Source organism: Mycteria americana, chromosome 3 (genome assembly GCF_035582795.1).
Source record: "Mycteria americana isolate JAX WOST 10 ecotype Jacksonville Zoo and Gardens chromosome 3, USCA_MyAme_1.0, whole genome shotgun sequence".
Lineage (NCBI taxonomy): Eukaryota > Metazoa > Chordata > Aves > Ciconiiformes > Ciconiidae > Mycteria > Mycteria americana.
In genome coordinates this window covers 92,074,964-92,100,892 of record NC_134367.1, presented here as the reverse complement: position 1 = coordinate 92,100,892, position 25,929 = coordinate 92,074,964, and the positions used below count along the sequence as shown (strand labels likewise).

The 25,929-nt window shown below is 36.8% G+C and overlaps 1 protein-coding gene across 3 annotated transcripts in view; it reads right to left on the bottom strand.

The window, feature by feature from the left end:
• The window catches only part of CRIM1 (cysteine rich transmembrane BMP regulator 1), a 201,604-nt gene that overhangs the window by 31,516 nt on the left and 144,159 nt on the right, over positions 1-25,929 (bottom strand). For all 3 annotated transcript variants that reach the window (XM_075496088.1, XM_075496090.1, XM_075496089.1), the window contains 2 exons: positions 14,428-14,556; positions 2,223-2,379 (listed from right to left, as the gene is read on the bottom strand). In XM_075496088.1, the coding sequence (XP_075352203.1) occupies positions 2,223-2,379; positions 14,428-14,556 (286 nt within the window). The remainder of the gene's footprint in view (positions 1-2,222; positions 2,380-14,427; positions 14,557-25,929) is intronic.

Sequence of the window (25,929 nt, the reverse complement as noted above, 5' to 3'; positions counted from 1 at the left end):
TGTTGTCTCATCCCAGCCACCCTTCCTGCTGATTCCATCGCAGAGGTCTCACAGTTTCATACACGCTGACACCATTTGCCTCTTTGGCTCCCAGCTTTAAGAGACTTTATCTTGGATTTTGTGCCTGCTCAATGGCATGGCTCAAACTTCACTCTCCCCGGATGCTTCCTAAGCAATTCTGCATGCTTTGTACTTGTTTTAATTGACTTCACTCCTTTGATCCTTAATGTAAGCAGCTTTTATCCTATCTAAAAACCTGAGACATCCAATCAGTCGTTATTTCTGCTCAATCTTTCACGTTTCTTTCGTTCTGCTACCCATCTTCAGCCATCCTTGCCTTTGAAGCTACTCGGCAAAAGTTCTGCGGACGACAAAACTGACATCCCTTTTCTGTAACTTCCCTCCTGCTCTACCTTCTCTCACTTGCAAAACAAACTAACTCTCAGCCACTCTTGAAGTCAACATGCCTGAAGATAATCTTATTAACCTTTTCATTTAAAATTCTTACTTTTCCTCTCTCATCTGCTAAACTTTGAGTTTTGGGGACAGAAGTGAAGTTTGATTTAATCTTTGTTGTCTTTCCCTCATTTTGTCCTATTTCAATCCTATCACTCTCATGAGTGCTGTTTCCTGCAAAAACTTCCATTATTTAACCAGAGGCAAGCCTAATTCTGTATCTCAGGTAATAGATATAGGATTATATTAAATGGTATTACTTTACTTTGTTTTCCTGGACTGCTAATATGTAACTATTGTCAAATTGTAACGTAGGAAAAAGAGAAAGTGACTCAATATTTTCAAGGCGAACATATTCCTCAAACGTTTCGGGTTTTTTTGTTTTTGTTTTTTTTTTTTTTTTTTTGGCTGTGTATTGCAGCGTATTTGTGCCATTATTGTTCCATGGGATATGGGTCTGCTTTTTGTTTGATGTAATGCCACCTCCTGTTTAGCACCATGCACAATGCAAGAGCTGTATGGGCAGTAAGAGGGAGGTCAACCAGAACATTGCATTCACCTAAGTGGAACACCATTCTGTGGCTAAGAATAGCATGAAGATTAGAGGAAGGTGTAAGGCTGGTATTCTTTTTTTTTTTTTTTTTTTTTTACTTTGGCAGCACAACTGGAGACAATACAAATTGTTCACTGGCACTATCTATAAGCAGGGCTGGTTAAATCTGTGAGAATATCACTATGTTACAGCTTGATTTCTATTTTTCTAAAGTCTCTGGTACCTCTCTGATCATTCAGGTTCTACCATATTTTGATTCCTCCAAACTTTATTAAAACTACGTACTAAGAGGAGAACATAGTACACTACAGATTACTGTTATAAAAGCCTGCAGCGTTTATGAACAAGTGTCAAACAGAACTCTGAAATGAACCACAAAGTAAAGGAGTATTAGTATCAAACACTACGAGTTGCAACATTAGTAAACTTCATTACAAATCCTAAGAAAACAAATTACATAAGAACATTATCTGAAGATCAGCTGTCATGAGGTAGAAATTAAACTGTTATGAAAAGCAGGCAGTAACATGGAAGGGACCCATCAAAAATACAATGTATTGGTAAAATATATATAGAAGCCCCCAGACACAAAGAAATTTCTATGTGACAAAAGATCTGCCCATTTTCTGCCACCTGTTCCACAAATGAATAAATACTGCAATTATTTCCTTTTATGGAGAAAGAACTCCAGCAACAATACCCGTTTTGAACACATTTACAAAAACTTAGGTAAGAGATGGTACTGTTCTTCACGAATCCTGTAAAGTAACTATCAGAAATGTCTCACTAAAACTAGTCTGCTGTCATATCAACATTAAAAAAACCCTTGAAATATTATAAAATCATTTGAATAAAATAAACAAATTGAAAGGGTATCACAGCAGAACACGCAAACAGAATTTCAAAAAGCTACATGCAAGAGACGTTACTTCTAAGTAGCTTTTTCATCTTGTCAAATATTCTTCAAAAAAACTGAAGCACTGCTTTGCTTTTAGAATCTGCCACTGGTTTTTTAGTTGCTGTTTCTTAATTTCTTGATCAAAATCCATTTTGAAGAATACTTTAACCTCACATCAAGTAATGACATTTCTATTTTCCTCCATTTTCCCCTGCTTTGCCACAAACTAAACACAAGTACATACGCTTGGATTTTGCATATTTTCAATATGTAGAGGGATTGTATTAAATACACTTTCAGAATGAGAATACGTACAAGTATCCAAAGGGACAGTACTTGTCACATACAATGGGTTTGCACTTCTTAGGCCGCGGTCGGCACTGACAAATCTCACAGTTGTGGACGTCAGTCTGGAAGCCGAAGGAACAGTCCAAGGAACAGCCCGAAATGAGGCCGGTGCATAGCTCCTCCCCTGCGAAGGACACATGCAGGTTATCACAACATGAAAACTGTTTATACCAGACAAACGCACCTTTAGCAGACTAAATCTTCCATTCCCTTTTCCTTCATAACTTTTTAAATATTGGTAAGCCTTACCTTCAGACTATCTTAATTTTAAAAGATTTGACAAAATTCTCCAGTAATGACCCAAACCATATGAGCAGACACTACAGCACATCGTCAGTTCCAGTCAAGAACTTGGGGAGTACTACCTGGTACCCTAAACTAACATGATTTTATGAACAGATGCACAGCCAAAGGAGTCCAACATCCATGGCTCTGTTGGCCTTCAATAAACCATTTAAAATAACATATACTTTCAACACATTATATGGGTTTAATAGGCTTCTGTTCAACACAGGGCATCTTTATTTCTCCTCAATTTATTTTAAATAGAACTGAAAGGCTGGGATATATTAACAACTTTTATTCCTTACACTGTTTGCTGTCAGATGTTTGGTGACTAAGACCTGCTTTTTAAAATTATAACTGTAATACCCTAAGAGGTGATCTAAGCTTAGAGATGCTAGACTAAAAGACCTGTCTCTTGAAGTCCGCTACCATGTTTTATCAGCCTCTTGTGGCATAAGAGAAATGCTGGATTGTTGGCATCTCAGTTTCTCCAGTACAGAGATAAATAATGGTCATCATATTCACTCTTATTAAAACATACTATTTTGAGAATGATCAGTTTCTTTTTGTTCTTCTTGAAAGAAGAAGTGCCAGAAAAACCACTCTTAACATACTCTGGGATACAAAATTCATTTACTGGTTGCAGAGATGAGAGGAAACAGAAAATAATGATTTTTGTTACACTAGGGATGCAAAACACAGGAAAAAAAGTGACCATTATTACAATAGCCAAAGATAAAAAAAAAAAAGAGGGAAATATAATTGAGATTCTTCAAGAGAAGAATATGATGGGTGATATCCAAAGGGTCGATTTTCAGAGTGATATTCAAAGGACAGCTCATCTCCAATTCAAACATCCACACCACTACAAAGTACTCATTATACAGAGGGCGGCTGCAGAGTGCTCCTCCAGATGTGCTCCTCATTAGAGCTCTGAACTCCACTCTTCTTTAGGGATATGAACATTTAGGGACGAGGTTTTTCCGAAGAGGAGATCAGCACATTGACTTACTCTGTTCTTTACACTATTTCCTGTGGATCTCAAATGCGAAGATAATCTTCATGTCTCTAACATGGTGATACAGGGTAAACAGAAGGAATCTTTGCTTTACTTAAATGCTGTCTCTTCTTCTGTGATGTTGCATTTAAGACTGCAAAATATAGCATAACCTACTTACAAAGACAATGGGTAAACTTAACCAGATGTGGTTAAGCTAAGTGTTTCCTTATCTATTCTACCAGGTTAATGCTCATTTGGTAAGGAAGTCATGTCTCCTAGTGCCCCAGAGCGAGACTGGAGCCCCACAGAAAACCAGCAAACTCACTGCCTACTTCTGCGGTGGAATTTGGGCATACAAGTGCTGTGCAACATGAGAGCCTTATTATCCCAAACAACAGTTCTCAGTTTAAGTAGGACGAAGATCATCACCAGGTTCATGGCTCCTACGTCTCCACTTCTGTGCAAATTTGGTGTCTGAAGCTGAAAGGGTGCAAGTTGATTTGTCATTCAGAATACAGAAGAAGAAATGCCAGAACCTGGCATCTGGTTTTAGAGGTTGTCTTTGTCAGCAGAGTACCAATGTCACAATATTTAAGCATTTACTCTCTGTCAGATCTAACCTTTGAGAGCAATGGTAACCATTATCTTGGGTTCTTGCTTTACTCAGACACACATATACAAAGATCTTCATGAAGTCTTACAAGTTTTTGAAGGATAGAGTTCAGGCTGATCCATCAAGAATACTAGATCTCTCTCACATGTAGCCACTAATGCCGATTTAAAAACATTATAAAGCAGAGGAAATTCAGATACTTTTCTCTGGTAAAGAGTGATGTACATGTGATGCAAAGAGGAAGACATTCCTTGAAGCAAGTTAAAATAATGAAAAATTTACTTTTTTTAAGGAGCTTTTACAGTAGGATATTTGTACAAAATTATTCCCTGACAGCATACAGCAATAATAAAATTAACTAAACTTTTCATTATGCATGACTTTAAAAATTATGACTACCTTATAAAGTTACACTTGACCTTTATAATGAATGTATGGAAATGTACACCTACACTGGAATATCTCCAAGTAGAATTAAGCTCAGTTATGACCTTTGATATGGTGTAAGTTATGATATCTCCTGCTGATGCTCAGAACTGATCAGTGAATAATCCTAGAATTGCACAGGTTGGATTGATCAGAACCATTCATATTCTGAAGCGTACTTTGTCATGGAGATCAAGTGTTTAGGTGGCTGACCATAAACATCAGGCTCATGGAAGACAGGTCAAGGAACAAGAAGGTACAAATGCAAAGGGATGGGAGAAATGAATAGGCATCTTAAAGTGAAAGGAAGACCTGGAAATAAAAATTTTAAAAAATCTACAAAAATAGAAACAACAAGAACATTTTTGAGTTGGGATATTTCTTATTTGTCTCCAGATTTGTGTTAAAGAGAGCTATCAAAGTGCGACACCTAGGTTTGAGCATGTAGTTGTAGAAGACAGCAAAATAATGATACCTCAAAATCCCACAGCCAAATATGTTTTTGTTTTCGATCTTCCATTCTGCTTTGATTACTTTGATTTGGTTAGTGAAACTACTTTTCAGAGATGCAAATCAAGTTTTTTATGTGTAAAGTTAATTTATTAAAAGAGTCAAGGTGACTAGGACAGTGCTATACAAGTAGGAAGACAGCGTCTCATCCCAAGTAGCTTATGATGTTAAATATACTTAAAACTCAAATAGTCAGCTGACATACTAACCAGAAGATCCAGTCTCAAGGCAACGTTTTCCCTGCTTAATCCTATACATAGTGAGTCGCAAAGTGAAAATTCTTCTGAGGATAAGTGGCCAAAAAAGGAAGGCTCTTCAGAGCCTTGGGATGGATGACTAACTAACCATTACTACCTCTCAGGAATGGACACCGAAGAGGATACAAAATAACATCAAAATTCTGGCTGTGTCAAACGTACAGGGAAGGTTTTCTCAAGTCAATACAGACCACTGTTCACATCTGAACTTACTAGTATTATGTCAGTGCTATATGAGGACATCAGAATAATCTATATAGACCTGTCATGACAGAGTCTTTCTAATAAGATGCTAAAAATTATGCCTTCTGAGAAGATGGTTATTACTAAAATTAACATGTTACCATACTTCTAAATAGTTTCTGAAAAACATTCTCTATGAAGAAATTTAGTGTCATGAAAATCAGAAAGTGAATTCTGATCCACTTTCTGACTTCACATCTAACCAGCTAAATTTCTCCTACTGAAACATCATTAAAAACATGACAATTACAGGCAGTCTCAAACTGAAGTACTATCTGGTACACATACAAAGTTTATGTCTGCTGCACAGGGCTGTTGAAAACCCTAGTCCACTGTTTTAAACCGGGCATTTTTTTCAGAAAACAGAGTGAACCATCAATTTTGCAGAGCGAAGTGTAGCGCTCAGAGAAAGAAAGAAAAAAACAAAAAAGAAAAAAAATTGCAAACCTAAAGATTCAAATGTGAATCAAATTCAGTGTATGCAATTGTCATTCTATCTCTATAGCCTTTAAATTCATCATTAATAAAATAATCACAAATTCATTATGAAAGGATAAGTAAAAACAGATTTTCTGCTAAGGTTTTGCATTTCAAGTGACAAATCCTAAAGAACAAAGAGAACTACTTCATGAAAGTCAATTGAAATGAATTGAGGAAATTTATTATGGCAAAATGTTAGGAGGTTACTTGTTTGGGGTTTTTTTCCACTTCTGCTTAGATAAATTTCATCAGGAACCTGAATCCCAAATCATGGAACATATTTGCAGGGAAGAGATCCAGCCCTAACTGGGCTAATAACTGCTTCAAAAGTGTATTGGGGTAATCAGACAGTCTGAAAGGAGAGGATAGGAAACATTTTAAAAGCTAATGCAGACGGAAAACTACCTTTCAGAGTTTGAGAGAACTGCATTACGCACCTGCACGTCACTGCAACTCTAACAGAATGGAATCAAGCTTCTGACCACATGTAAGCCATCTTTATTTCTCTGACTAGTTATAATGACATCACCTAGGGAACTAAACTAATGGTTAGATAGGAGGTAGAAGACTAAAACAGAAACAAAATGATGAATAGGAAACTGATTAAAGGGAAGACATCTCTCATTGTGCTGCTTAGGGAAATATCTGGCTGGAGAGCAGAGTTCTTCTACATGAGTAGTAGAAATATGTTCATTAATTTTTCTTACAAAATGTGAAATGTCAATGAGAACGTCCATACAGAAAACAATCGTTCTAACAAGGTAATAGGAGGGCTTAGGGGGATAAAACAGTAATAGTGGGGGTGAAATGTGGTACTGAGAACATATAAAGTTGTGCCACACATAGGGAATAAAGAAGAATTTGTGCTACAAGCGGAGAGTTCAGGCGCAGGATATTGGCTGATGTCAGAATGATACTGATGTGTTACGACTTTAGAAAAAGATGAATGTGTTCCTCAATGTCTCAGGCTAATATAACTGTATCTTTACCAAAAATACTTATCTTTTTAATGTGAGGACAGACATTAGCTGAAATACCACATAAAATTCTGGAAGAATTGTGACTGAAGTACAGCAGAAGGCTAGGACAATAATAATGGAAAGGCTGTTTGTCCTCAATCAATGACATTATCAACATAGCCTCCTGCTAGGAATGAATACTCACTTGAGGACAAACATGCACCAAATACTTATAGCAGTGTATCCAGCCCACACAACAACACTAGGAAGTTTTCTTTTCCATGTGCAACCATGACTGCAAAAGCAGCAACAAAGTCAGCTAGCAACAGGCCCACGTTTCTAGTCAGTCTTCGCTAGACCTCACTAGACTGGCAAAAGCTATTGCTTACAGACTTTGACCCTCTAAACACTGTAGTTCTAAGAAACACTTTGCTCTGTAGTTTGCAACAATTTAACACATTATATGCAGACCTGGATATGGGAATTTCAAATTATTGGATTCATTTAGATCAAACTGATAAAGTGCTGTTGGAAAAAAACAAGTAGAAAGGGAAAGAACAGTTGAAGATGAATCGGTCTTCCAAAAAACATTTGTGAATTATTAACAAACAAATATTAGCACCAAGGTTTTAAAGCCTGGTCACCATTGCCCATAAACGCTTTTTAAATATAGTGGTTTCTTTCTTCCCCTTCTTTCACCCCCTCACAGTTTCATACACACAGACTATAATAAAACAAATATTAGAGTTTCAGAAGAGCATGATACTGTTTAAGGGGAATCTGTTTGGGATATGGGGGATGGGAAAAGACTCTCTGAAGGAGAAAGTCTTGTCTTAAGAACAGGTGATTACCAAGGTATGATGAGGCTCTACACAGCACACTGCACACAAACTATCTGGTGTTTTAGAACTCTCTTCCACTAAGTATCTTATTCTCAACACTAACATCAACTCTTGTTCTAAAAGGTTGTTGGATCACTGTATGACAGAGTCATACAGAAAGATACGTACAAAAATCAGCATGTACGAGCAGTTGATATACCGATGTGACCTACTATAGGCCAGGGTCCACCCTGCAAACAAGACAACAAAATTCTGTCCCAGGATATGCAATGTGAGCAATCTTTGCATTTGTGAGGATTCACTCAGCAGTCGGATATTTCAGATATAATGCAATCTCTCCGTCTCAGGTATGGTATCTCAGAGGCAATGTTTCTCAAAAGGAATCACAATTCTTTGGCCTAAATTCAAACCATCAGATGCATGATTTATTCCTGATTTCACAGTGCTCGTATCCCCACCTTGCATGAACCTATGAATATTTGGAGTGTTATAAAATATTGCTCAAAAATCCAATGGAAAAGTAAACAAAATTCAGTTCCATGATTAGGTCTAAAAAAGGTCTTCTGTTTGAACTTTTAATAGCTTGATTGTAATTCCAGCTAACTCTTATTTAAAAAAAAGACTTCTCAATTTCCTTCTTCTAGCATATATATGGCATTTAAAAAACTCTAATCTTTTAAACTGGGATATTTATTTTTCTCCAATTTATTTTACGTATGGACACATTGATAATTGTACTGTAAAAACTGAAAGTCATCTTAGTCCAAAAACTTTTGAAAATGCATTCTGAAGATGCATAGCCTGTTGAAATACTTTTAGTTTTCAATCCTCTACTTCACAGATAAAAAAAAACTGCCAGAGAATATTAATAGATACTTGACAAGAATTATGTCGGTATTTCAACTTGGTTTAGGCTGGTGTCCATTTTTTGAAAATTTGTAGCGTTGCTACACAAAGCTAGCTACATACCTTTACCATCATTATTTTCTTGACGCTGAGGCTAGATCATATCAGGAGAACTGTTTCACAGTACCTTTATAATTAAGCACTCCTCAGCCGTCCTCTCGGTGTGGATTGCTACTGCTGGTTAATCTTCAGGGGTGGGGATCTGGGGAGGCAAATTTATGAAGGAGAAAACTAGGTTACTTATCAGTAACTGGAATTCTCTGAATATATTGCCTCCACAGATCCACACTAACCCTCCCTCCTTTCGTTAGAATTAACTCACGATTCACAATAGCTGGATAAAAATGAAGGGACTGGGCACTGTGATGCTAGAAAACCCTGTTTAAAAAAATAATCTCATGAGTCCATTGAGGCAAATTACCCGCTTGGATACTTCCTCTAAACAGCTCTAGGATTCACACACAACACATGACTTCATGAAAATGGGTTTGTAGCAGTGGTATCTCAAAGGTGGAATTACTGGAAAATGATCAAGCTTCCACAAACCTTCTAGCAGCACATTTTGCACCAGCAAAAACCATTTTTTTTTTCCACAAGTCAAGTGAAGTTCTTATCTGTTTCTATTGCATTAGATATATTGTAAGCATTACTAAAACCAATATACTGTTGTAATCTTCAGAGATCTGCGCCAAAGACTTTTCTTCTAGTGAGAAAACAGATAATATTTATTTGGCATGAGTAGTTAGTTCATCATAATTCCACCTTCTTCAGGGAGCACTTCCACTATCTGCCACATGTGTACTTAGAGTTAATATTTCTATTCTACTTAGAATATGTACTTTTTTCTGACCTAAGCCTTAAATTTTTATGAAACATGCTTCATCCCCAATTTTCCACGGCTTTATTTCACTAGCTGAGGTCTAATATATAATAGCTATTTCCTTTCACATCACTGCAGAGGGATAACAAAACATCCTTTTTCTGCCAGGTCTACAAAACTATTCAAAAATCCAAGATGCGCTCTCCTTGCACTAAGGGAGACTACCTGGATTGTCTTTGTTTTTATAATTTGTCTTCCATGGAATTTTCTGCTAAATCAAGGTAGCAATGGGAGATAATTGTTACTAAAATACAAAAGTGTTACCTAATTTATATTTTACTTTACTGTTTCCAGGAATTTTGCATTGTCTGAAGTATACACTTTGCATGACTAGTATGTGTGATTATTTGTCCCACCTCAGTGTGATATCAAAATAAACATAAAATATGTTTATTTAAATGGACAAAATGAACACTGAGGGAATTTTGAAGTGTTCAGAACACATCCCTGAGTATGGATTATGTACAGGAATAAAGGAATGAAATATTCAGGTTTTGGGTAGGAAGAGTGAAAGGTTAGGAAAACTCATCCCAAACTCTAACGATGGAATGATTAACACACAGAAAAGAGGAGTTGAGATGTATTCTCCCATTGTAGTCCCTGCAAAGCTTTTCTTAGGCTTTTTCCCCATCATCACTCCATATACTTTTTCAGAGCCTTAACCGCTGCTATTTATAGACAGCCCATAGATGCACCTACCTAACTTTTCTCCAACCTTCCAATCCTGCCTTTGAACGTCTACACAACTAAACCAAGTCTCACGCTGCCAAACCCAAATTCCACATTGGAATTCCACTCTGCTTCATCAGCTGTAAAGGGAGATGGTGTGACTTGCCAGAATGTTGAAGTCCGTGCTGCAGATGTCTGCTAGTATAGATTGAATCATAGTTGAATCATTGAATCATCTCCTTTTTAACTCCATGGTAGAATGTATTTTCTTCTCATTCAAATAAAAGGTATCAACACTCTTCCAAAAATATTTCTGTATCTATATAGAATGTGTTTGGGGGAAAGGGGTGGGTTTATGTCTAGAGAACTCTGCAAACACATAATATACCAAGATTTCTAATTTTTGAATAGTGATTTCATGGTTTGCTTTGACAGACAAAAGAGACCATGACACGAAGTAGATGATGGTGCACTATGATGTGCAGGAAAAATTACTAGTCTCAGCCTTCTATAATTGTGTCTCTCCATAAGCAGTCTGGAATTAATGAAATTGCATGACAATTGCATCTTGTAACTGCAAAGGTAAGCCTTCTAAATGAAGCAAACAGTTTTTAAAATTGACAGCAATGCTCTAATTTAATTCAATTTTAGTAAGACTTGAAAGGTTAAATACTAAAGCCATACATGCTCGCAGTTATACCCTGAACAGTACTTCATGCTGAGTTCATTTGGAGTAAAACGCTATAGTCTAAGTTGCAGGAGAGATTTTAAAGGCTTTTTCTTTTTCATGAATATAATACAGGGAATAGACAAGGCCAGATAAAATACTGGCCCTCACTGCAGACTCTCACTGAAGAATGATTCAGTGTCCAGCAGCAACTATTGGATTTTAAATCCTATGTTATTGCAATCAGCAGGCATTATTCAATGTGCCCGTTAGTCTTCTTCAGAGCAACAGGAGTCCTGCCTCACAAAGAGCCGATCGCTAGTATTGTTTCATTCCCCTAATGTACTCCTCCTCCTGAAGACTTTAATCCACTCCAGTTCTCCCTATGAAATCAAAGGTCTAGACGCTCCAAACACAACAGTGATTGCTGCACCCTACAAGTAACAATTTTTTGATTATTTACTTTTTTCTATTTGTTTCTTGTTCTTATTTTTTTTTTTTTTTGTAACGTATTTCATGTTTTTCCTACTGTTTCTTTTATTCTTGGTATTTTGCAGTGGTTCTTCCTATATCCTGGATTATACTTTGGCTTCTATATGCTCCCTGTCAGTATAATCATTCCTTCTCCCTCATCATTTGTGGTTCCATCTCTGCTCACTGGAACCTTCCCCCCATATCTATCTGTGCTCACTCTTTGCTCAGTGGCAGTTTTTTCCTCCCTTTTCTTACAACTGTGGTCTGCCTCTTCTTTTTTTTTTTTTTAATTTTATTTTACTTTACAGCATGTATGCTTTCACTGCATGTTGTTACAGCATGTTTTTGCATTCACTGCAAAAACAGGAAGAAGGATAAAGGACAAAGTAAACTCCTTCTATTAAAATCGTATTCTAGAAATGTTATGATTTGCTTCTTTGTTCCTTCTCATTCTGTAGTTGGCTTGAGTCAAGCTGAATAAACTTGAAACTAAATTACAATACAGCACCAAACAAGTTTCATGATACCGTACTTAGATAATTATTTCAAATAAATCTGTTATACTGATTTCTGGCTACAGGAATGTAAATGAAGGTAACAATGAGGAACAATTTACAGCTTTACTCTATGTTCTTCCACTTCATCATTTTGCTTTTATTTTGGCTGAAATAGATTGAAGCATAATGAATCTTCAGCAGAGATCTCTAAAGAGGAATTAGCAAAAAAATAAATTTTATTGGAAAGACATTAGTAGAATTAGAATACGATGACTTCAAATGGTAATGGGGGACGTGTGGGTCTCCTTTACTCAGGCACTTTAAGTCTGACTCAGTTGAGCAGCTTAGACCAGCAAGAAACAAGTGGGCGCAGTATAAAGACAGTGATGTTCCTAAAAGCCCACACAAGTCTACATGAGCTAAAGATAATACACATTCTCACATTCTTAAGAGAGCCAAGATGCAACTAAACTGGTTTGGATGTGAAAGTACATAGGATCTCAAAACGCAGAGAAGTAGCGCAGTACGTTTTCAGCATACTTGACCTAAAACTCCTTTCTTCTCAGTGCTCACGCACTCATTTGTCCAGAGCCTTGCAAGCGAGAGACATTACTTGACAGAAAAATTCTGTTTGTCATTTTGACTGATAACCACCAAGTGATGAAGACTTCCAAGCTGCTATTTTTATTCACTTCTTTAGAAAATAAAGGTTTCCCCTCTCTGAATGAATGAGGAGATTTTTAAGCAATCTACAATTCAAGTTATTTAACTGAAAAAAAGATGACAGACAAATAATACTGTTAAGCTTGCTCCAGACAGTTTGCTACTGCAAAATGAAAATAATTTCAAGCAAATCTGGCACGAGAAAATGTTCCCTTGAATATGTTCTTAAGCACTATTTAATCAGAAACACTCCAAGCACGAACAGAGACTTCCTAGGATGTGGTACGTGTACGCGTGCAATCTGGTAATCTAGGACAAAAGAAATGATCCTTTGGAGTGATGGGTCTTCTGTGCACCAAACTGGAGGGAAGGGCTGCATGCACAGGCATAGATGATTAAATTTGCCAAGTATGTCCATCTTCTTGTTTGTGTCAAACTCCCCAGTCAATTTAACAACAATAAAAAAGAAGGAAAATGAAATTACAATGTTAAAAGCAGAACTTAACATTTCTAATTTTGTCCTTAGGAAGAACTAAGACAGACACGTATGTGATAGCCGGGATGCAATCTATGGGAAGTCGCCCTTGCCACGAATACAACTTGTAATCAAAGGTATTATTTCTGTATTACCATAATGACATTATTGATTGCCATATATTTACTTGTTATTAAGATGTCCTGTCCTTTACCTTATGGAAATCAAAAATGCACATTTCCCCAGGAAAAAAGTTAAAAAAGCCAGGACAACCCTCTTATTGCTCCTTAAGCAAAACAACAATCCAATCTTAAATTCTTTAGTTTGTACCAATTAAGAGTTTTATTTTGACCATTTCTACTGCGGACCCCTAAAATAGTCATATTGGCTTAGAAAGTGGCCGAGAATGGGTGGACTGCAATCAAAAGAAGAGGAATGGAATAATACTTTAGTTGTGAAAGCCTCAGAGGCTACAAGGAAACTGCAGAACTACAATAAAATTACAAAGAGAGTTTCGACTCACTCCTAGGCTGGGCTGGCAGCCAGAGTGATGCATCCTGCTGCTGAGACTAGTACTCCACAGGTGTCCTTTGTTGGGCAATTCCAACAACCAGCCTGACCTTGTTTTATATTTCAGCTGTAAACATCAAATTCTTAAGGAAACACATACAGAAAATACATTTTTGCTGCTTCACTGATACACACAAAGTTCTCACAAGGCACAATGATTTTCCTTGGGAAAGAAATAGATGTTAAAGCCTGCATAAATGGAACTAAAATATTATATATAAAAAATATAAATAAAATAATATGTTCTAGAAATAAAATTATATATGGATATGTTTGTATATATACAAACACCCCTCCCCCCGGCATATAATTTTCAAACATTTATTCTCAAAACTTAAGTTTTGAGGAAAAAAAGGTAAGTTGAAAATAGGCTGTTTAGCAATAGGATTTTTTGAAGTGCACAAACCTAGATGCTCTTAAACTCTTTACAAACACAAAGGAAAATGAAATGTGGAAGTCTTATCAGACTTTTCAAAGTCTGAATGAATATTAAGTCCCAAATTATTACCTCTTCTACCTAGCTGTTAATTTTCACCTGAAGTCAGACATTTTATGTTTTCCTCCAAACACATTTTAAGCAAGCGAACAAGCAATAATCAGAAATCAGGAACCTATCCTTTAAAGATGAACAACTCTAAAGCACGCACATACTAACACAACACATAACCAACATTATGAATGGAAAAAACAGCATACAGCATTTTGACATTCAGCTCAATATAAAAGGTAGAAGCCACTGTGTTTTTGCATACTCACTAGTTTTGCACTGACAAATGCGGCAACCGTTTTGGTCCAGTTTGAAACTATAGATACAGTCTTTTTCAGTCAAAGTGCAGTTCACCAAAATCTCACAGGTGGGTGGACCTATTGTAATGTATGTTGGTTCTGAAGGTAAGAAAAAATAAAACACATTTGAGATTACTTGAGTATTTTAACTAAGTTCACAAAAAGGCATACACAAAGCAACAGTGAAGAGAATCATTTTAATTAATTTTAATTCTGATTAATGAATATTCTTGGTACTTCTGAAACAATTCAAGAAACAGACTTTGTTTTGAAGTGATGGAAACTCATCACAAACAGTACAAAGCTGCATAAAATTTTTGAAATATTGAAACAGGAAAAAAAGACTACATTTTTTGTTCACTATGAAATCAGCTTTCCTGCATATGCAGTTTAAAACTGAATGTAAAAGACTTATTTTGCCCACTTTTCTCCAAAAGTATTTCATCAAAACTTCGTGCAGATTTTTTTACTTTAGAAGCTGAACAGCTTTCTCCAAAGCTCTGCTGATTGATACTACCAAGCTGCAAATCAAAGCATGTGACTCAGTAGATCAAACCTTTCTCTGTGTGAATAAGATCACTTCTACTGAAATTTAAAGCAGAAGAGACTCTGAATACCAAAAGGGAATGTAAGATACACTGGGTATGAAAGATCTCTGGAAATCATTTAGCATGCCTTTTCATTGAAAACATAACTTCTTACAGTATACTTTGCAGTACCAGATCATGCTTTTTTGAAGTTGAGGATATTATTGCCAATTATTAGATATTTATGATCAGTATAATATTTACTTTTGGACACCATTTAAATATGTTGGAGTATGAAATTTGTTTTAATACATATGGTAGTCAGAAATATTAATGTTCTTTTTGTATACAAAGTTGTTAGAATAAAATAATATCCAAAGACTTATGAAAACAACAAGGAACCTCAACGCTACCATCATAAAACAGGATACAGAAGGAATGAAACACCTATCTTTTCCTAAATGACTTTTTGCCCTGTGAGACTGACTTAGTCTATCTTGTATTTTTCATAGAACTCAAGCACTTAAGAACCAACGAATTTATATTTATGAGCATTATTAACATTAAACTAAGCATTCAGGAAACACAAATTGCATGACTTCTAAAGAACTAACTGTGAACTTTTGTTTCACTGTTTTCAACTGTTTGAGTTTATCTTGTTCCTCCACCTCAAGAAATAAAGACTTAAAGGAAATTACATATAAAAAAAATTCAATACATGAATTGATAAATTGTGAAAATACGGAGAAACAGTATACTAACCATCAGGGTAATAAATCGTAATGCGTTTTATATAGCATCCACATTTTCATGGGCTGGAGGTGGCCACATCTTGCCATCTCTCAGCCCCAAACCAAATACATTGAAAGGCAGATTTTTGCCATCTGACTTAAAGGCAGCTAGTCTTTACTCTCAGACTGAGGATAAAATACTACTCAACATTTGTCAAGTTGTCAGAAGTATACACTGTTAACCAAAATACAAATTTATGTACCTATTGGCTCCACGTCCAGCAGGCAGCTTTTGCACTCATGCCTTCCAGTCAAGTGAAAATTATCCCATTATGACAACGTGCTTTTCTGCTTTCATTGTCTTTCACAATCTTCAGCTTTCATAGCTTCTCCCCAGCCCTACTCTTTCCCTTCACAACAGTTTATACAGCGGATAAATATTTTTAATTCTTTTTAAGTTAGGTCAGCTAAGTACAGAGTTTGGAGGGAAAAACTGCATGAAAGGCACTACAGTGAAGTTAGACAACCTCAAAATTCTGTCTCAGAAGTGACGGTTCAGATGCCTCACTTTGCTGAAAGTTTCAAAATAACATTCAAATTCCGTTGCCTGTGTAATTTTTGTAGGAAAAGCAGCTATACACATTAGACATATGCAAAATACCACCAACAGCTTTGTTCAAATGCAAGCTGGAAATCTGGACAATGGCATCTGTGTCTGTAGACCCCTCAAAGCACTTCTAACTGAAATTAAGACTTTCTCAGATTTTTTTCCTAAGAGTTTAATATAGATTACTAGGTTGTGGGTCAAATAAAAGATTTTAAAGATTTCTGTAAATTACTCATTTCACAACTCTGAGTTTGCCGAGTGTAGTATGGAAGAGTAACCATAATGAGCAATGTATTTTAGAATCCATGGATTCCCAAACTAGCCGCCTTTTAATCTCAGTGAACTCTTCATATTTGTTTTCAAATTCATTCAGTAAACTGACTAAATCATATTCATGCCTAATATCTAACATCTGCAACTTCAACAAACCATTAGTTTAGGGATCAAGAACATATTGATATATATCAATAATACAATATATTCCAGAAACTCCATTAATTAATCCCATCTGTTTAGTACTCAGAGTATATAAACTAGCTTTGCAAACAAACTGATTTTTAGCATGTGGTGCTTATTCTGAAAACCTCCTTTCCTACCTCACTGCATTCTCTACCCAAAATAACCTGAACATGCAGAAGACCAGAATACATCAGCTACCCTCAAGCTACATTCAGGTTCCTGGCCAGCCAGCCCAAACCCTATGGTTCAAATGACAAAAAAGCCACAGTAATGCTTAATACTCACCGGTAGTTAAAACCACTACAAATCATATGAAACATTAATGCTACCCAAAGCAAAGTTCACAGACGGTAACACGAGCTGGAGAACTGAAGACGACTGTAGGTTTACCATCTGACTGCAGAACAGTTACGTAAAAATATGTAGTTAAAAAAACCCACAAAAACCCCCTAAAAGCTGAAATGGAGTTTAGTATTCATTGATCCACTTAGGTGTAAACTAAACCTAGAGAGAAACAAGATTGTGTTTCATGCCCCATCACTGAACTTCACCCCTCAAGATAACTTCTCTTTATTTGCAGGTATAATTTAATACCTAGGAAAAAACCAGCAGATCTTTGTTATATATTTTTCGTGGTGATTTTTCAAAGCTATACTTCTGTGTTTTGATGCTCTTATGTTTTGGACACACTGACACAACAATCTTTTGCCCCCTTGATACATCCAGTAATGTGGTATTTCTTACAAGGGACAAAATTAAACTGTCATTATATTAACTTGAAAGGTTTTTGTTAGTCCTCTGTTGTGTTTTATTATTCTGTTACCTCCCACTTTTGTGTCTGGTCTCAGCATCCTCAGTGTTTCCAGACAAGCTTACAAATGTGTTTTTTCTCCCTCCTGTCCCTAAAGGTAAGCCCTGAGATACAGTAATTTTATATGCATGCCTGCTTCTCAGTGAGCTGCAAGTAGAGGACAAAAGAAATAATTTCATTCCCTACCCCCACATGTGCAAAAATGCAGCCAGGGGGAAAAAAAAAAAAAGAATATCAGCCCTTTTCACTTCGCTAGACAAGACTCAACAAATAAAGCCAGCTCTGCTCTGCCAGGCTTCTGGCTATTTGAATAGGCAAGCAGTAGCTAAGCTTGAAAAAGCACGTACCACCACACGATTTGAGCTAGGCTTTCACTGCTGCTCTTGGTAGAAATGGCAGAAGAAAGATCCAGTGTACAAATGCACACAAAATGGGTGGGAAAAACGGGTGCTGTTTGTATCTGTGTGCTTTACAACAATAAAACTATACTGTAGAAAGAAAGAGAGAAGAAGAAAATAAAGAGAAAGGGATTGAAGAGAGTTTGGATGAAAACAATGTATTTTTTTAATAGAGCACAGAGTTTGCTGATGTCAAGTACTTATATATAAGGTTAAATGCAGATTTCTATTAAAACATCTTGCTTCCATAGCCTGATACTTTCTATGCTGAACTTTAGTGCAGAGGATTATTAATTTGCCTGCTGAGAGGTTGATAAAAATCTTTGAATTAATTTTTTACACTGCCATTTACTTAAAAAATAACTTTGAAAAAATTTTGAACTCCACAGTGGATATTTCAGCCACTGGTGGTCCGTGAGTCTGACTGGTCCACTGAAAAATATTATGGTATGTGATCAAAACCCTGAATCTCATTCATCCCAGCTTGAAATCAAACTGTGCATTTATGGGGAAAGAAGGGAAGACAGTGACATACCTGGAGCTGGCTTTGTCCTTACAGAGCCTACATTAGCAATACCAACACAAAAACTGGAGAATCACACACACACACAAAAAATTGGCAAGGTGGAATAAGATTGTATTTTCAGTAGTATTTTTCCATCCAGGATACTTTTGTAATATGAACAAAACCAATCCCCAGGCCCCTCTTTTCTGCTATTTTCTGATTTTTGAAACCTCCCACTTCTCCTGCGAGTGATATGACACAGCTTGTATTACAAAAAGCAGATGTTTTCTTCTGTTAAAAAAAAAGTGAAATACTACATATATATACACAAGAACACAGGATGGTTGATCTGATCTAGTACTGTGCCTCATGCACAGATCTTGTTATACTTGGATGAGTACTGAGATCTTAAGATAACGCTCAGCTGAACTATTCAGAAATGGAAAGAAACTGATGCATCCATGTTTTGCTGAGACGAGGGGAAAAAGTTTCTTAGGATTAGAATTTTATTGTACACACAGTTTGATCAAATAAAGTTATCAAAAAGAAGGGAAAGAAAACTAAAATTCACTGTTGATTGCTGAAGCCCTGGAAAATAAAACAAATCAAAACAAACAAAAAAAATCAGAGACCATTTATTGCAATCTTATTGACTTCTACTGTTTAGCCGAATGTTAAAAATGAACCATTCACTGAAGATTTCATTTTTCCTTCTAACTTTGCAGATTTCATTTACATAATCCTTTAGCTAATTTTAAAGAGAACTAAAAAAAAAAAAACAAAAACCCCTAAGGCTGGTACCAGAAAAAAAAAATTATACCTATCTTCCTATCACACCCTTAGTTGTTCAAAATCTACTCTGGCCCTTGAATTCATATCAGAAAACAAAGAGCGATTCCACTTAACTGTACTACTGCAAAGCCGCACGTATTATGAGAGCACCAAGCGTTTACTTTTGGTTTGTGTGAAGGACAAGAGGGACCTGTATCAGCAGGAGTACAGCCTGCAGGTGCCGGGACATGATTCTTCCCCTCTATTTCGGACTTGCAGGCCCATGGCTGGAGTAACGTCCAGCTTTGGGCTCCTCCGTAGAAGACAGACACTGACACACCCGGGTACAGCACAGGCCGCCACGCTGGCCAGGGGCCGGAGCAGGTGGTGTAGGAGGAGAGGCTGAGAGACCAGGGCTTGTTCAGCCTGGAGAAGGAGGGCGAGGGGGGCATCCCACTGCTATCTACCACTGCCTAATGGGAGGGTACCAAGACGACAAGGCCTGGCTCATCTTGGAGGTGCTCCAGGCTAGGATGAGAGGCAACAAACACAAGCGTGGACACGGGAAATTACAACTTGATAAAAGTTGTTTTGTTCTTTCTTTTAAACCACATGGGTGGTCAAACTATGACAGAGTCCTAGAGAGGCTGTGGGATCTCCATCCTTCAAAATACTCAAAACTTAATTGGGACAAGGCCCTGAGATCCTGCTGTCACTGGACCCACTTTGAGCAGGAGGTAGGACTAGAAAATCTCTGGTGGTCCTTTCCATCTTGCATGACGCCATGAATTTCACTTTCAGACAAACTCAGGACATTTCCAGTGAAAGCAGAAATATCCTTGATGGATCCTAATCAGGGAACTGAAATCCGAAGATAAGCACTTCAATTTCTGATGATTTCTGTATGCTTTTGCCAAGTACCGATTACTTTCCTTCCGCAATAAAAGTACACGTTTGCCCAATACCATCTCTCTGAAATCTACTTAATGACTTAAAGAATAGCTTTTTATTCAAGAAGCAAAATTTCTTCCAGGCAGTTATAACACTAATTCTCTCTGAGGTGTTATTTAGTAACAGCCACAACCACCTTTAATCGGTCTCATTTTTTGTCCTCCTTTAAGTTAATACATTACCCATGCTTCACCTCTTGGCAAGGTATTTTTATTATTACATGAAAAACACCTCAAACAAGCTCTTTGCTTTGTTTCATTTGGAATGCAATATTTTAACTCAAAACAGGTTTTGTTTCACGCTTTCAGTAATACCATGTGAGGGAAATACCTACTCCAGCCTTTTACAAAATTGGTTTTAAGTAGGGAAGTAACTATTGCGTTATAAGTTTTTTCTTCTGCACATTGTTAAATACAACATTGTTAAACATAAAGGAATTTAAAATTAAATAGGGAACTTCTACTGCTGCTTCTAATTGACTGTTAGAAATCTGGACCATCATGTGTCTTACCCCGAAAGTACTAGAAATGTAAGGGCACAGGTATTTTACACTACTCAAACATTCCAGTTTTTAATTCCACTCGTAAATGTTGCCCTGTCAATACAGAAGGGAAGAAAGCTATCCCTATTATAATAAAATTACTGTATTTTTCCTTGCCATAAAAGTATGACAAAAGTATGCATCGAACACCTGGGTTCAGTTACATTCAAGCACAATGGTTACTCCAGCTAAGCCGACACAGGAGGTCTGACTTCTCCTCTTCATCATCTTCGTCAGTGCTCCCGGTGCAGCTCTACTCAGTATTACTCTACGTGCATATGCTTGAAAGCTAGTGAGTCCTACCAATGTTTGGTGTAAAGTGTCCCAAACGTATCACAATATTATTTGGAAATGCCATAATAACAAACTGCAACACAGTGTGGGTTGGCAGCATTCCATGTATAAATATTCAACAAAAACAGGCAAACAGAGGCAGCTTTGGGGTCCAAAGCTGCAAGTGTTTTATGTATGTATGTATACATGCATGTTTTTCTTGCCTTATTGGATTTTATATATAAATTTATCTGCATTCATATAAAACCAGCATTTCCAGCCAACTTCACACTAACAAAGAGGTTTCAATCTGCATCACAGAAACACATTTCTTCATCAAAACTATAAAATTGTAAACTCTACAGATATATCACTATATAAAGGTTGAAAATTATCTTTTGAGATCCTTCTTTGAATACCCAAACCACCATGGATTTCATCAACTCTCTGGTAAGACTGCAAACTGCTACACAAATACCTAACTTTTACAAGGAATTCAGGAGCATAGACTTTAAAAATGCATTGCCAAGCAAACAATTTTTACATTAATAGACATTAAAAAAAAGTATGTCCTCAGAACCCACCAAAATACTATTTTGTATTTTATTTGTATTTATTCAGTATTTGTATATTGACTATTACTGGCATGCCTAAAACCAGTTTCAGATGTTTGTTTTCATAGTTACTATATAACACAGATACAGTATATTCTAATCAAGAAAATTCTGAAGAATTATTTGGAGAAGATTGCTCATGCAACTGGAAGACAGAGTTGCCAGTGATTTCTTCCCATGTATAAGAAAAACATTTGAAAAAAATTGAAAAAAAAGGCATGCAAAAAAGCATTTGTATTTTTGAAAGGCTAAATTACAATCAAGATAATTTCAATACACAAGTTCATACCAACAGTAACACATAAACTTTTCAAACACACCAAACTGTTACGCAGCACAATGAAGCCACCAGGCCTAAAAATAATCCTAAACTTAAATGTGAAGAATATGTAGTCATAACTGTAGAATAAGTGGGATCGTACGCTTCACTGCTCAGTGCTACAACTCCCCAACCTCCTCTTTCATATTCCCATCTTGTCAATGTGAACCAGTCTATAGTTTAACTAAAGACAGTCAGATAAAATAGATTAACTCCTTTATTAACTCTACATATTATTAAAAAGGCTGGAACATGGAAAGACATTTTCAGTGTATAGCACAGGGAAGATTTATATCCACCTGTGAGCACTACTATGTATGTTCTCCCTACCTTTAGACCAGCAGTACTGATCACAAAAAACCACCTTTTCAGTATAAATGGGAAAACAAATAAAATAATTCCAAGTTCTGCCATTGATATTCCCAATACTTTTAAAAATAATTAAATATGAGCGGGGTTTTTTGTTTTGTTGTGGGTTTTTTTTTTGTTTGTTTGTATTTTAGGAGGGACAACAAGAAGAAACTTTTTATAAAGGTCTTATTGTGCTCAGCCACAAATCAAAAAAATAACTCTCTGAAGTTTACACATTTAATTTACAATGGTTTTTAACCCCAGAGAGCACAACTCATATAAAATAGCAGTGCATTTAGATTCTGCAGTGATTGGTCTTGGGATATTTGGAGAAAGTGTTAGCCATATACAAAAAATAAGCTCAGCAGAAGAGGATTCTAGAAAGCCCAGCATCTCATCGGGAGCATGAAATGAAAACCTCTTCTGGGGGAGGGAGGAAGGAAAAATGAGTCAAAATCATGTTCTACACATGGAGAAAGACCTCTAACATCAGTAATAAAGAACATGCCTATGTTTGGGGAAAGTGAAATAGCTCCCTCTTCTGTAGTATTTTATAATACAAACTATCTCTAAAAGGATTAAGGTGTTCTGATCCTACAAAACCACCACCAACTGACTTAAATACAGCATCAGTGCACTCAAGCATTTACTATAAAAATTAAGAGGGGAAAAAAAAAGTGAACAGCAGCCTAACTTTTTACCTAATGCTTTACATAACTGGCTAAAAACTGGTCCTGAAGGGTGTGCTGCTCAACAGCCTTTCATTCGAGTCTGCATACTTGTTTGAATTTTGTCTGCCGTCCAAAAAAGTTAACTGCAGCCTACTAAGCAGCAGCATGTGTGTTTACTTAAGCTTCCTGTAAAAACATTCATATCATTCCAAGAGTGACTAAATGTTTTCCATCCTCATAGTTCACATTCCAGCCTTCCCCGCCCCTCCAGTTCATTACATGAAAAATATCAGTCCTGGGCAAGAGAATTTCCTTCCTGGGTTTGAAATATCTGATGCCTTGCAGGAATCTTTTTCCCCCAGCATTTAGCTATCTGCGTTAACTATCAGTGTTCAACAATCCAGCATCACACAACTATTTATAAAAATGTATGCAAGGACTTAAGATGTGATAATTTTCTAACGTCACAAATAACTCTGAAAATATATCCACTAATACTTCTAAACACATAGTTCAGTTTGGCAGGCTTTTGTTTCAAATTTTATTCATACTGTCAACCTGAAACTACTTAAATATGTATTTTTCCTCAAAAGTAACTATTATAATCCAAGGCTATTGTTGTTGTTGCAAACTGAAGCAGCCTCCTATGAACCAAAGCTCCATGGGGAGGGTTTCTTTTTTGCAGTGATGCAATCAAAATACTCACAAACCTTCCACTCCCAAGATGCGAAGTTAAAAACTTTTGTCTGTTGTAAGCAGTTCTTCCAGTTTTTGGTTTAACAGGCATGTATACCCTTCAAATATATTTTAATGCTGATAAGACTTTTTTTGACAATTTTAGGTGGAGTGACACTAAGAAATACCTACTTTATTAAAGCAGAATCAATTAAGTCTGCCTATCAAGAAATGTCCAAACAGGTAAGAAAGCCATTCAGTTATCATTACTAGGTGAAGATACAGCAAACACACTAAATTAGCGTACATCTGGGGCAAATCTATGAATGATATAGGCACTGACAAGAATTAAATTAGAGTATCCATGAGGTTCTTTATAAATGAGACATCCTTAGCTGCATTGATATATATTCATTAGGATTCCTTGGTTATTTAGCCTTTCAGTAGTTTTCCACTGAACTTAACAGATCAATCATTGAAAATTAAGAAAAGGTGATTTTATACTAGTATAGTCTTCCTGGCTTTATTAAACTTGGAGAGACTTTTATTGGCAGAAGGTTTCATTGTACCTTGGATTGTGTGGTTCAACAGCCTCAGCTGCCTTGTCTAAAACCACTGTACTAAATCATGATCTGGCAAACGTAAGCCCAATTCTCTACAGCACGGCGTTTGCATCCCTTAATTGACTTTGATGAAAAGGCTGGTTGAGAGCTACAGTGCTGCGGCCAAACAACAACTTATACTTCACGCTCTAAGGAGATCTCCGGGCCCAAGTCCTGTGCCGGTGAACACTGCTCGCTACCACTGACTTCATCGTGAATGAATCAAATTTCTTTTCACTGGACTCTGCCGTCTGTTTTTACTTAATGAAGTGTTGGACACGCTAAAGGAACTGAACTGAATTACATCTCAGCTAGAGTTTGGAGCCCTTTATTGATGAAAATGTTAATTTCTTTTTGTGAAGATAAAGTGTCAGCCATAATGACAGCAAAGTAACGCGGGCCTTATTCATGAAAATCCTCCGAGGGGATTTTGTTTAACACTTAATTTCTCATTCACAGCTTATGCTGGCACCCTGCCACCTGTACCTGAGGGCTCTCTCACAGAAGGACGTACTGCGAGATAACCAATTACTGCGTATCAGCGGACTGAGTTGCAGCTTTCCCTGTGAATAGCCCGAGCCCCTGGGAGACACAAGGGAACGGAAGCAACCATAGACTTTCCTAAGGGACATTTTTGGCATAAGTGCCAGTACTGAGCACTTGTATTTAATATCTTCGTTTAAAAAAAAAAAAATTCAGGTATTTTCATACTATCCAATCCAATATTTACTTTCTGTGAACCCGACTATTATTCCAAGTTGCAGACAGCTGTCAACAGATGCAGATAGCCTGGGGGAAACATGGTTATTTCTATCACTGTAGCTTCTTTGGTGTTACTCATATGCTATTATATAGTGACACTAAATAGCTGTTTTAAGCTCCAGTATCCACTTTTTTTTTTTTAAAGTCATTAAAAATGGAATTTCTACTTAAACAACACCAATTTATTTAGAAAATAAAAAATTGTTAGCCCAACAGAGAAGCAAGCAGCTCTGTAAGCAGCAGTACTAACAGAAACCTGACTGCCAATGGACCTGGTTACCTCCAATGGGACAGGTGCACAGACCAGGTCCCGTGAAGAACCTCTGAGTCTAAAGAAGTGTGAGCACATACCAAAATTTTGTGGTCCCTTATGGCACTTGAAAAATCACTTTCTCCCTTCTACCTAGCTGTCTCTTTTCATTAAATCTGTAGAAATGTGTTCTCTCTGAGACTTCCTCATGCTGCAAGAAGCCATTGACTCTAAAACTGTGGGGAAAGCACAGGGGGCCAGTATGATTACCTAAGCCTTGGCTCTTAATGAAGACAGTCTAGAAAACAAAGAAAGAAAAAACAGGCTAAATAGATAATAGATTAAACAAACAAAGGCAAATCCCAAAGGACCAATATCATTACAGCAGCTATAGAAACTATATAGAAACATCCATCAGAAGCTTAAAACTAATTCTTTATGTTGGATCCACAGAATATGATGGGCCTGCTTTTCCCAGCTCTCACCAGTGAAAGGTTGTGCCTGTCTTGAAAAGCTGAGTCAACTGAAGAGCTTGAGTTTGGGGACAGGTTGATGAAGGAAGGTCTTCCCCTCCACACTACATTGTCTCAACATGCCTGCCTCTAGCCTCGTGTCTTATTGGTAACCCTTGCTTTTGTCTCCCCTGCTCCAACA